Raw genomic sequence first — 12762 nt, 5'->3', positions numbered from 1 at the left:
AATCGCATCCAAAATAAAAGTCTGTGTTTACATAATATATTTGTGTGTGCTGTATATAATTATTTTGTATATATAATGCATGTATATATTTAAGAAAATATGTTATTCATATATAAAATATTTATATTTATATAATATAGATTATAATACAGAATTTAAGCGCAAATAATTCTTACATATATACATGCATGCATAGGTATTTATATATACAAAATAATTATATACAGCACACACAAATATATTATGTAAACACAGACTTTTATTTTGGATGCGATTAATCGCAATTAATTTTTGCACAGCCTTAATTATAATATAACTTAATGAAACTAAAACTCTCTCTCTCTCTCTCAGGTTTCTTCCCGGGAAGCTCTCAGGGCTGCGACGCGTTTCTCCGGCACAAGATGACCCTCATCTCTCCATCCATCCTGAAGAAGTACAGCATCCCGTTCGACAGAGTGAGTGACTGATTACATCACTTCCTGTCGCTATGATCTCCTCTGGCATCACACCACAAATATTCAAATCATATAGCTGGAATAAATGGAGAATGATTTTATACATAAAAATGTTAATTAGTGTTATTATGTGATGATTATATTATGATAATTCAATTTGGCACCGGCGGAGAAGCGTCAGTCAGGTTTACCAACAACCGGTTTCTAATCATAATTTGTCATAATAATCATATTTAAAATGCAGTTTATATTATTTATTAATTTAGTACTTTATACAACATCTAGATTATTAATATTTTACATAATCGTTATAATATAATATTTGTAATTCTTATTAAAGTAAAAATAAAACAATAATAATGTATTATTAGTTTTAATAATATACGGTAATAATACAATTTATAATTTCTTACGTTTTTGAAATAATTGGAACAAAAGAATAATTCAATCGTCATTTCTCACAGTTAGATTCTGAATTGATCTGAATATTGCAGAGTTTATGTAAGATAGCATGTTTATAAAGACTAGTTGTTTTTTCTTTTGTTTGCATTTAATGAACGAGGCCTTTATGCGCATAATGTATCAAGCTTTAGTCGAAATGATCTAGCCTAGCTAGCTTGACATAATGTCGAAGCGCTAATGCTAATTAACTGAATTAAATGCAACAATATTCAATTTAATGTACAATTTACACAGCTTCGTTCCGTTTGTTTTTATTATTATTTCATTAAAACACTGACGTATTAATAATGACTTTTATAATTTGTTCGTAAAACCATTTGCATGTGCAATTTCAGTAACTTGTGAAAATTCATTAGCGTTTATTATCATCGCCTTCTGCTAGCGCTTCATTAGTATGCCAGTAAAAGAAGTTAATAAGCTAATTTTATTAGCCTAGCTTATTAGCTTATTAATGAAACGATTGAAGCGTATTTTCTGTGTGAAATTGTTGATAAAACAAACATTCTTACGCTTTTCATCTACGCAAACTCCTTGGTAAGATAATTTAAGGAACTTGTGATCTGGACGATGACAAACATTTCAGGTTTTTACCTAGCGAACCATTTCTATGTATTTCAGCAAACCTTAGGTTTGTGTTGTGCACATATTAGCCCCGCTAACGTCATACACACACTTTAGACTTTTTCTTGTGTGTATTTCAGTTTATGTTAACTCGCTGACTAAATTTTTTGTTAGCTTTTATGTAGCTACGCTAATTTTTTGCACTTTCGCACATTAATAAGTGTGTGACAAAATGCTAATTCGATTAATTCATTGCTAATTCGTTTCACAAAACCGTCTGCTTGTTTCATTAGCATGCCAGTAAAAGCTAATAAAGCTAATTTAATTAGCTTATTAATGAAGCATGAGGTGTTTTGCTAATGTTTTTCATTAACATTTAGGTAGCTACTATTATAACTGTAATGGTTAATGATAACAACCACGCTTAGCTGTCTGAAGTGTCCGAAGATGCGTTTTGAAGGCTAATGTTAATGTAGCCTGGAGCGCTAATCTCATATAACTGTTAACAATAACAACCACGCTCAGCTATTTCACACACTTGTACAAATGTCTGAAGGTGCGTTTTGAAGGCTAATGCTAATGTAGCCTGGAGCGCTAATGTCTCAGACCGCCTGTTGGCAGATATTGTAGCGTCAATGCTTAGCTTCCCTCACACACACATTTATTTAGTGGCCCTTCACACAACGACAGCGAACGCACTTTATACTCCAACCACGAATTACATTTCAATTTACTTCGCCGCCGATTTCCGCAAATTAGTCACTGCGCTGGTTTTTCTTCTCCATGGATTATTCCCATTGTTAGCAGCCAGAGACACTCGTGATGATTTCAAGCAGGAGATTAAACTGGGATAAATCTCTATAATGAGGCTAGATAAAGTTCATACGTTGCCCTGAACTCTTTTTTCCTGTCATCGGTGCTGATTCTCACTTTCTGCCGCTCCGCTCGTGGATGTTATTGTCACTTTTAAGTCGACGTGACACTCATAAAACAGAGAAAGAGACAGTTGAAGTGTTGATCTCAGCTGGAAAACTGTCTCTCTCTCAGTCTCTCTCTCTCTTTCTGTCTCTCTCTTTCTTTTGTCTCTCTCTCTCTCTCTCTTGGTCTCTCTCTCTCTCTCTCTCTCTCTCTCTCTCCGTGTCTGGGGACGTTATTAAGGCTTCCAGCTCAAAGCTCCTGCTGGGGAACCATCATCGAGTGTGAGGTGGAATTGAGGAAGAAAAATAATATATAAAATCTCATCCACTCCGCCAGTATGGTGACATTTAAGACCTGTAGACCAAATATCATATATAACGCCAACATATGTCACGATTCATATGCTTTTTTTTTTTTTCTAAGTAGGGTACAATAACATAGACAACATGTCATTTTAATGTACTATTTTTCTTGGTTGTGAAATATTTCATGTTCATTTTAAAGTTGAGAGAATTGTTTCTAGAGAACTTTTCCATTAATTTTTCAATCTCATTTTCATATTTTGAGAGAGAAAAAAATCTTTTATAAAACTGAAAAAGTTTAATACAAGTAAATATATTGGAATACGTGTAAGTTTACATTTATTTTAAATGAAATTTGTAATATATTATTTTTAATAATAAAGTTAGTTAAACTTTAAAAACCGTTAAAACATATAAAACATGTAATTATATTAGTTGATGTTTAAGTAAATTGTTTATAATTTTGTAGTTTTTATTAAATTATTTATTTAATAAAATATATGTATAAATGTATTAAATCGATTAAATAATTGAATAATTTGTTTTTGTAAAAAAAATGTATTTACTTTAAATGTTTTTTATTTTAATTTATTATGTAAAAAATACTTAATTTCTTTTTATTTTAGATTTACTGAATATTCTACCTTTTTAAATTTTAATTTTAAAGGTATACATTAAATTTTTTTATGCGTTTTATATTGTACATTTTATGTATTTAAAATATTTTTTTATTTATTTACTCGACACCACACTATATATCGTTCTCTACAGTTGTGGAAATAATCTTTTTTTCTTCCGTTGAGTGTATAAAAACCAATTCTATGAACTTACCAGAAACATGTAGAAGTGAAATATCGCTCTGAATGCCGTTAATGACTGACGCCATGGCGACGCTGAAGCTTCAGCCGCGGCAAAGCAAGGAGGGAAATGCTAATATTCATTAGCTACGGACGGCTAGCTCGCGCCATGCTCACTGGCTCCACCTTAATTGCGCTTGTACTGCCTGAAAATGGCTTTAGCTTTTCCTTTGGCCGCCGGCAGCTGAAGCGCGAGAGATTTGAAGGAGACGATAAATGTAGGGAGAAGACGTGTGTTGATGAGAGGGGAGGGAAAGATGTCTCTTCCCATCAGCCGCTAATGGTCACTGATATTAATGTTGGAAGCCGCCATGTTGCTCCGTCTCGGCTGATTTTCCCGCGTGGGGTTTTCCCCCTCTGATTCTGAAGTGTCGTTTGCAGTTTAATTCAGCGGTTATTGGCTCTTTCATCAAAGCACAGTTCACCGAGTCCTTTAAATGTTGCCTTCGCCAAGATTGCTATCAACCAAGCTCGATGAAATTAATAATATGTTGTGGAGTAACGGAGCGATGTCTGGAGGAAAAAATAAATAAAATGAAACGTCCTCCACTTCCGTCTTCAGAGACGCATGTTGAGGATGCTTTGAAAAGTTCAGCATTATTAGTTTCAGGACATATGCAAGATTCAAAATAAATATATTCAGAGTCTCATTTTTTTAATTAAATGTATATGGAATTTTCACAATTTGATTTTTTTTTTTTTGTAATGCACATTTATACTATAATACCTACCTTTTTATTTTAATTAAATGTAATTAATTTTAAAAGTACATTTTATTTTATTAATTATTTTTATATAATAATATATCAATTGATTAGGCAAGGCAAGTTTATTTATATAGCACATTTCATACACAGTGGCAATTCAAAGTGCTTTACATGGAAGAAATTAAAATAATCAAAAGAAGTCAGAATAATTGAAACAGTTTATAATTAAAAAAAAATCATAATAATAAAAATAAAATACAGTGTCAAAAATAAAATGTACAGTACAGTAACAGTCGGACGAACAGTGGCACAGTGCTCATTCAGTAAATGCAATCAATATAAATAAAAACAGTTAAGAGTAAAAATAAAATAAAGTAATACCCCTATCTGAGATGGAAGAGATTGAGCTGGTTTACGGTGCTACTAGGCCTCCATTAATAATAGTTATAAAAGAAATACTATATATATATATATATATATATATATATATATATATATATATATATATATATATATATATAATACTATATATATATAATTTCATTAATTTAGTTGACTTTTAAATTATTTTTAAAAATTAAGAATTATTTTTTTTAATTAAATAATAAAAGTAATAAAATAAACTCTTTGTTCCTTTTGTACTCATTAACATAATGTTTCTGTTTTCATTGTTTGATCTTTCACATACATTTTTTTCACATATATTATTTTACGTTTTTTTTTCCTTCAAAATAATAAAACTAAATTAAATTTAATTTAATTAAATATAAGCTGATTTCATTCATTTAGTTGAATGTTTTTATAGATTTATTACTAATTTTCTTAATCAAATAGTAAAAGTAATAAAGTTTGTTCATTTTTTTTTGTTCATTCTTTCGTTCACGTATTTTATTTATTTTTTTGCAATAGTAAAATGGTGTATTTTTTACAGTTACACCAACACTGCCGTAAGAATGTAATATTCATAGTTTAACATATTTTACTATTAAATAAATTGTGTAATAACAAGATTAGAATTATACGGAATAATCAGCGCAAATAACGTGAAAAGTTTAACAAATTTTGTGGGATTCCTTGTATTGATTTAGACTTTCTTTCTTTCGTAGATCACTCAAGAAGAGGGCGAGTTCATGATCACGTTCCCGTACGGATATCACGCCGGATTCAACCACGGGTTCAACTGCGCCGAATCCACCAACTTCGCGACCCTACGATGGATCGATTACGGCAAGATGGCCACGCAGGTGAGTGTGTTTGAGTTTCACACCCCACACGACGCCTTCGTATGTTTGTTCTTAATTACATTAATTAGTTCTTCACAACTTTTAATTCATTTTTTTCGTTTTTGCTGCTTTAATTTGTTCAGTAGTTCAGTCTTCCGTTCTTTCAGTTTTGGTTTTTCTTCACTCATTCTGCCACCTAGTGGTCAGGAGATATGAAAAATGGCTCTTTTTGCTTCTGTAAAGTTTGGCCAAAAATAACAAGACTGGTCTCTTTAGATTCGGCATAACGAGTCAAAATACCCAATTTTCCCAAATCTGCCATTTTGTGTGTTGGCCATTTAGAATTTTATCGTAAAATGCTATATTTCTCGAACGCATTGGCATATCATTACAAAACTTGGTATGTGTCTTCAACAGAATAACCTGAAGGTACTCAAAAGGTTTTGCAGTAGTGCCACGTTGTGATTAAAATGTAATGTCAAAAATGCTAATAGCTTTTGATTAGTTTAGCCTTTTATCATAAGACTGGTCTTGATGGATTCCTTGGATCATGCCGAGAACATCGATACCAATTTTGCCATAGTTGGCTGAACTTCCTGTCAGCCATCTTGATTTTTTACTACTTTTTCGAATTTGACTCAGATCATCTTTAGACTATGCTAGCAAAAACGTATGGATTTCGTGCCAATAGACGAAAACGTTTTCGTTTAACGCATCAACAAATTTGTTGGCGTAATGCCAAACTGCATCTGAGGCTTTATCTCTGCTAGGCTTTGGCATATTGACACCAAACTTGGTGTGTGTAACTGTCACCTCACACACACCACACCACATCAATTTGGTGTCAGCGCCACCTATTGGTCAAAAGTAATAAGCAATTATGTCATTGAAAGTGATTGTATTTATGGGTTTTCAAATTTTTTTTTAGCTCTTTCTTGATCCTTCACATTTTTATTTATTTCTCTTATTGTCTTGCATATCTACATTATTCACAATAGCAAAACACTACTTTTTTTAATTAAACATATGCTAATTTTATAAGTTAATTTTTTAATTATTTTTTTAATTAACAAAATGTAGTTAATACCTGAATTTGTATTAATTAAACAATAAAAGTAATTAAAGAAATTTCATTCATTCGTTCAAATCATTTTTATTTATTTTGTTCTTTAACATTAACGAAATATTAAAATTTTGCGAATATAATTTTTTTTTTTTTTTTTACAAAAAAATTCTGCATTTGACATTTTATTGAAATTATTTTCTCTCAGTTATATTCGGTGAGACATGTTCCACATCATTACCTTGTCTGGCATGTAAAGATTCTTCAGCACGTTAAACTTGAACTAAATGTTAAAGCGTCTGTGGATTTGCAAGTTGTGTGAGAGAACGAGAGGGTCAAAGACGCACACAACATCCGCTAATTAAAGAACAGCAGCGTCTTCAGTGAGAATCTGCTCACGGTCCTCGTCATTATTTCACTTCTGATGGAGCAGCTCATTAGCCAGAGGTCGTTAAACCTTCACATTCATCTCAAAACGCTGACTTTTAGCATGTTGGAGAATATTTCTGTGTGAAAATGGTGGACTAAAGCGATTAATGTGGAGCGCCATTTAAACAACTCTGTTTTCAACTATGAACAGAAAACGGTTTATGCGTTTTGGACGTTCATTTACACGACGATGGCGTTTTGGGTCTGAAACCGCAAAGCTTTTGAAAATGGATACAGTTATTGTCTCAATGTAAACTACGAAAACGGTGATGTCGTGCGCACCATATTACAGGCGTGTGGTTTCTTTACGTCGCCATCTACTGGCCTGGCATGAGAACGCAGATGTTTTCGCGGATCTGTGTGAACAAGAATCGCCTTGACAATGTTGTCATATTCAAAGAAACATAAAGAAAAAACATTTAGGTTTGCAGTACTTTGTTGTCTAATCATACCCTAAATATGATTAGACGCCCCATAAATATAATTAAATTAAATACCCCAGCCTTTTGGTGATATTCAGGATATATCACAATAATATTGAAGTATTTAATCTCAAATGGCATAAAAGTGTGTTTTGTGTCGTTTTTTTTTTTACTTTCAAAAGACATTATTGCATATTTTCAAAAAATGGTGTAAATATATGGTTTATATTAAATTCTAGTTTATGTGCACCCTTAGTCATAAATAAAAAATATTTACCATACGATTTAACACTTTTAATTTTGTGGTGCCACAAACGAATCACTGAATCAGAGAAATGAGTTGAATTTACTTCAAATTTCAATCAAATGCTATTAAAATGGATGTATTTAGCGCCTTACAATTGTTGTGGTATTGCTAAATTTGACATCATTGTGAATGTAATGTGAATATTTCCCCCATCTCTTGTAGTCTGTGTGTGTGTGAGAGATCCCGAGAAGTTGCTGAACAAATGAAGATGCTAGTAATAACACACCTGCATCACGTCCAAACGGCTCTCTCTCTCTCTCTCTCTCTCTCTCTCTCTCTCTCTCTCTCTCTCTCTCTCTCTCTCTCTCTCTCTCTGAGAGAGTGAGTTATTCACATGTTTCTCAGAGACTCACCGCTCTCTCTTCGTTTGCATTTATTCAGTTAGCAGCGAGGAATAAAGCAATACAAGACATCGATCCCAGAGACTCCAGGCTGGAAATCATCATTTGTTCTGTTTTTTTCATTTTACACTGTAACATTTTGTCTTTATTATCATTTGTTTGTCGTTTTATATTTTCATTGTTATAATCTGTAATGTGTTGGTTTGGTATAAAAACACACACACACCCAAAAATGCGATTTATATATAAATATATACACACACACTTTATACTAAGAATATAACATTTATACTAAAATATAAGATTATATATATATATATATGAAGAGTTCAGATGCAAAAGCCTCTAAATGCCATTTGAAATTTTCTTCTTTAATGATGATTTTTATCAAACTTGTATATTTAAGTTCAGTAATTTCACTTAAATGGCAATGATAATTACCTATTAATTGTTATTTAAGTGAAATTACTGAACTTAAATATACAAGTTTGATAAAAATCATCATTAAAGAAGAAAATTTCAAATGGCATTTAGAGGCTTTTGCATCTGAACTCTTCATATATTATACATTTACACTTTATACTAAGAATCTAACATTTATACTAAAATATAAGATTATTATATATATATATATACACTTTATACTAAGAATATAACATTTTTACTAAAATATAAGATTATATATTTATATATATACACTTTATACTAAGAATATAACATTTATACTAAAATATAAGATTATATATATATATATATATATATACTCACACTTTATACTAAAAAAATTTTAGAAACTAAAAATTCACTTTTTAAATGCATATGATTATTTTTATTTTGTTATTTTATCTGTACTCTCTTTTTCCAGTTTAAATTTTGATTGTTACAATCACAATGCATGCATGTTTTACTATATATATATATATATATATATATATGTGTGTGTGTTTTTCTCCTTTAAAGGGGGGTTAGGCTGTGTTTCTGATACACACTTCCAGTGTCAGTTGTCGGCGTGTTGTCTCGGGTTCTCTAGTCGCGCTGCGGTTGCATTTCTGAGTTTAATACGCCAGACCTGGAGTTCTGCTGCGAGTCGTTGACATTTGGGAGTGAAGAATAGCGCTTGTTGCCGTTATTACACACACACACACACTCGGAGTTAGCGTTGTTTGTGTGCGGCCTGTCTTCTCTTCAGCTGCAGAATGTTTCTGGTAATTGAACAGCAGCTCGAGCGAGATCTGGAAATAAGGGCCAGATGTAATACACCCGACCGCAGCTCCAGGAAAATGACTTTTACTCTCATCCGTCTCTCTCTCTCTCTCTCGCCGTGTTGATTGAGAGATGTTGGGTTTTCACTTCAGCACAAACTCTGCGATTAAAAGGCTGTTCCCGCCGCAGTCGTCAGCACTGATGATTTAATAATCTGCCGTCTGCACACCTGGATGATGGAGACGTGTTTCATCTCATCATCTCTCTGACGCCACGTCTTTTCCAACCCCAAATTTTTTGTCGTTTTAAGGGCTTTTTTAAGGTAATTTGAATATTAGAATAATGTAATTATATTAATTATTTATCAACAATTTTACTCTAAATCTACTCTTTGCAACTTTTCAACTTGAATCTACTTTATGTATTTTAGCAAGACTAGATGGTTTTGATCCCCCAATTTGTCTTTCAAAAAACAGTAATTTTAGGTAATTTGCATAAGCATTTGAATAACTTTTTAGATTATTTATTTTTTTCAAATTTCGTTTTCATTTTTTAAACTTATTTATTATTATATTATTATTTTTTTAAATGTATTTATATATTACTTTGTGTTTTTCATTATTGATTGATTTATTTTATTATATTAATATAATTTTGGTGTTTATTACATTTTTATAGTTTAATTGTTTATATTTTTCACCTCCAGTTTTGTTAAATGTAATTCCAGAACTATTTATTTATTAGCGATATCCGTTGTTGTGCCGATAAGCCCCGCCCACAGTGGAATCTCATTGGTCCAAAGTGTTTGTGATCCAATCAGGTCTGTCTGTTTTACATATTGTGTGTTTAGAGTGTGTTTGTTTGTTCTTCTGCAGTGTACGTGCCGTAAGGACATGGTGAAGATCTCCATGGACGTGTTTGTGCGCTGTCTGCAGCCCGATCGCTACGATCAGTGGAAGCAGGGCAAAGACACCACGGTCCTGGACCACCAGAAGCCCACGATCCTCTCCAGCCCTGAGCTGGAGCACTGGAGGAAGAACAGGGTCACGTTCAGAGAGAAGCTCCTGCGCAGGTGCCAAAAACAAACCTCCACTTTTACATTACATAAGTCAATTCGCACAATAGAGAGCCTAAACCCCTCCCCTTTGTGTGACGGTTCGGTACATTTTCGATACTGCAAAAAGAAAGAAATGCCAGAGAAAATCCGTTGTTATTAAATTTTTATTAAAACTAACATCATAAAGTATGATATTTTTTTTTACTTTGAGCAATGATGGAGCTATACTTTAAAAATGCGTACCGAAAGCCGACACCCCTAATGACAACTCGTCACTTTGTGTCAGAAATTAGCGGAGGATAAACTCGCCCTTACGCATCTGTCCAAGGGAAAACACTATAATAAAACAAACTTAACTACTTTGGTTCAAACTAAAAGTTGTGTATCCGTTTGCATTGTGTGCTGCAGATCTCAGGCGAAGCTGAAGCAGTTCCGGCGCCTGAAGCCGGAGGAGGTGAAGGTGCTGGTGGAGGAGGGCGTGGAGCTGGACATGAGCGAGTACATGCGTAAGGTGGAGGAGCGAGAGGAGCAGCGGCGGCAGCAGCGGGACGAGCGCATGGCGAAGGAGGCGATGCTCACGCTGGAGGCGCTGGAGAAGGAAGAGCAGGAGCAGGCTGAAGCAGCGCTCCGTGGAGGAGGAGGAGGTGACGCAACCTCAACATGTTTTATTAATGATAAAAGTGCATCTATCCATCATAGAAGTGCATCTATGAGTGCATCTATCAATCATAAAAGTGCATCTATCCATCATAAAAGTGCATCTATCCATCATAAAAGTGCATCTATCCATCATAAATGTGCATCCATCCATTATAAAAGTGCATTTATCCATCATAAAAGTGCATCTATCCATCATAAAAGTGCATCCATCCATCATAAAAGTGCATCCATCCATCATAAAAGTGCATCTGTCCATCATAAAAGTGCATCTGTCCATCATAAAAGTGTATCTATCCATCATAAAAGTGCATCCATCCATCATAAAAGTGCATCCGTCCATCATAAAAGTGCATCTATCCATCATAAAAGTGCATCTATCCATCATAAAAGTGCATCCATCCATTATAAAAGTGCATTTATCCATCATAAAAGTGCATCTGTCCATCATAAAAGTGCATCTATCATCATAAAAGTGCATCCATCCATTATAAAAGTGCATTTATCCATAATAAAAGTGCATCCATCCATCATAAAAGTGCATCTATCCATCATAAAAGTGCATCCATCCATCATAAAAGTGCATCCATCCATCATAAAAGTGCATCCATCCATCATAAAAGTGCATCTATCCATCATAAAAGTGCATCCATCCATTATAAAAGTGCATCTATCCATCATAAAAGTGCATCCATCCATCATAAAAGTACATCTATCCATCATAAAAGTGCATCTATCCATCATAAAAGTGCATCCATCCATTATAAAAGTGCATTTATCCATCATAAAAGTGCATCCATCCATTATAAAAGTGCATCCATCCATTATAAAAGTGCATTTATCCATCATAAAAGTGCATCCGTCCATCATAAAAGAGCATCCGTCCATCATAAAAGTGCATCTGTCCATCATAAAAGTGCATCTGTCCATTATAAAAGTGCATCCATCCATCATAAAAGTGGATAGCGAGGGGAATCGATTTTTTTTTTCTCCTAGCCGTAGCTTTCATGCTTTCAGGAGGCGTGGCTTTGGACGATATGCTAAGTTAAAGTTAGCATTTTCTCATATGTCTTACTGCACATTTAAAACACTCCTGAAAGCTTAAATCCCACGCAGCAGATGAATGCCAATGCTAAAGATGCATTTGAATTTGATGAAAGCCCCTGACGCATTTTGAAAGGGAAAGCATCTTTTGTACAGCTTTGATTGTGCTAAAATCTTACAATAACATCATAAATACGAAGTGAAACCTATAATTATCAGATCATCTGTGTCTTCCTGTCGATTTTCAGCTTGTAAATGACAAAATAAGCTGAATAATACCATTGAATGGACTTAATTTATTCATTCATCTTTGTTGTCATTCACCAGAGGAAGATGGGAAAACAGATTTGCAGGATCCTCCGCCGGAAAATGGAGAGAAGAAGAAGAGGAAAAAGAAGAAGCCGAAGCATCCCGACGAGATCTCCTTCCAGCAGGCGTTTGAGCAGTTCGCCGCGGTGAGCGAGATGCAGACCCAGAGCTCTGGAGCCGCCCCTCTGTCTGGCCTGCAGGTGCGCCGCCCCCCCCGGTTCACTCCAGACGCACCGATACCAACAATCCTTTATATTCCAAAGCCGATAACCGATATATCGGCCGATAAATCTAAATCCAAATTCTTATATAGTTTTTGAGGGCCTGATTACAAAACACAAAAGTCTCTCCATTTAATATGGAAGTAAAATAATGCCAAATAGTTTTGAAACAAAAAAGCCTGTTGAATTGCACTACTTTAAAAAATATAGAAATTGCGTTAACC

The 12762-nt window shown here is 33.7% G+C and overlaps 1 protein-coding gene across 1 annotated transcript in view; it reads left to right on the top strand.

Annotated features, from left to right (window-relative positions):
* The window catches only part of kdm4b (lysine (K)-specific demethylase 4B), a 59326-nt gene that overhangs the window by 19627 nt on the left and 26937 nt on the right, over positions 1–12762 (top strand). The window contains exons 7-11 of the mRNA XM_039682986.2: positions 352–455; positions 5369–5506; positions 10126–10322; positions 10716–10951; positions 12336–12517. Of these exons, the coding sequence (XP_039538920.2) occupies positions 352–455; positions 5369–5506; positions 10126–10322; positions 10716–10951; positions 12336–12517 (857 nt within the window). The remainder of the gene's footprint in view (positions 1–351; positions 456–5368; positions 5507–10125; positions 10323–10715; positions 10952–12335; positions 12518–12762) is intronic.

Source organism: Pimephales promelas, chromosome 2 (genome assembly GCF_988280905.1).
Source record: "Pimephales promelas chromosome 2, fPimPro1.hap1.1, whole genome shotgun sequence".
NCBI classification, from domain to species: Eukaryota; Metazoa; Chordata; class Actinopteri; order Cypriniformes; family Leuciscidae; genus Pimephales; species Pimephales promelas.
This window is presented reverse-complemented; position numbering and strand designations above follow the sequence as displayed.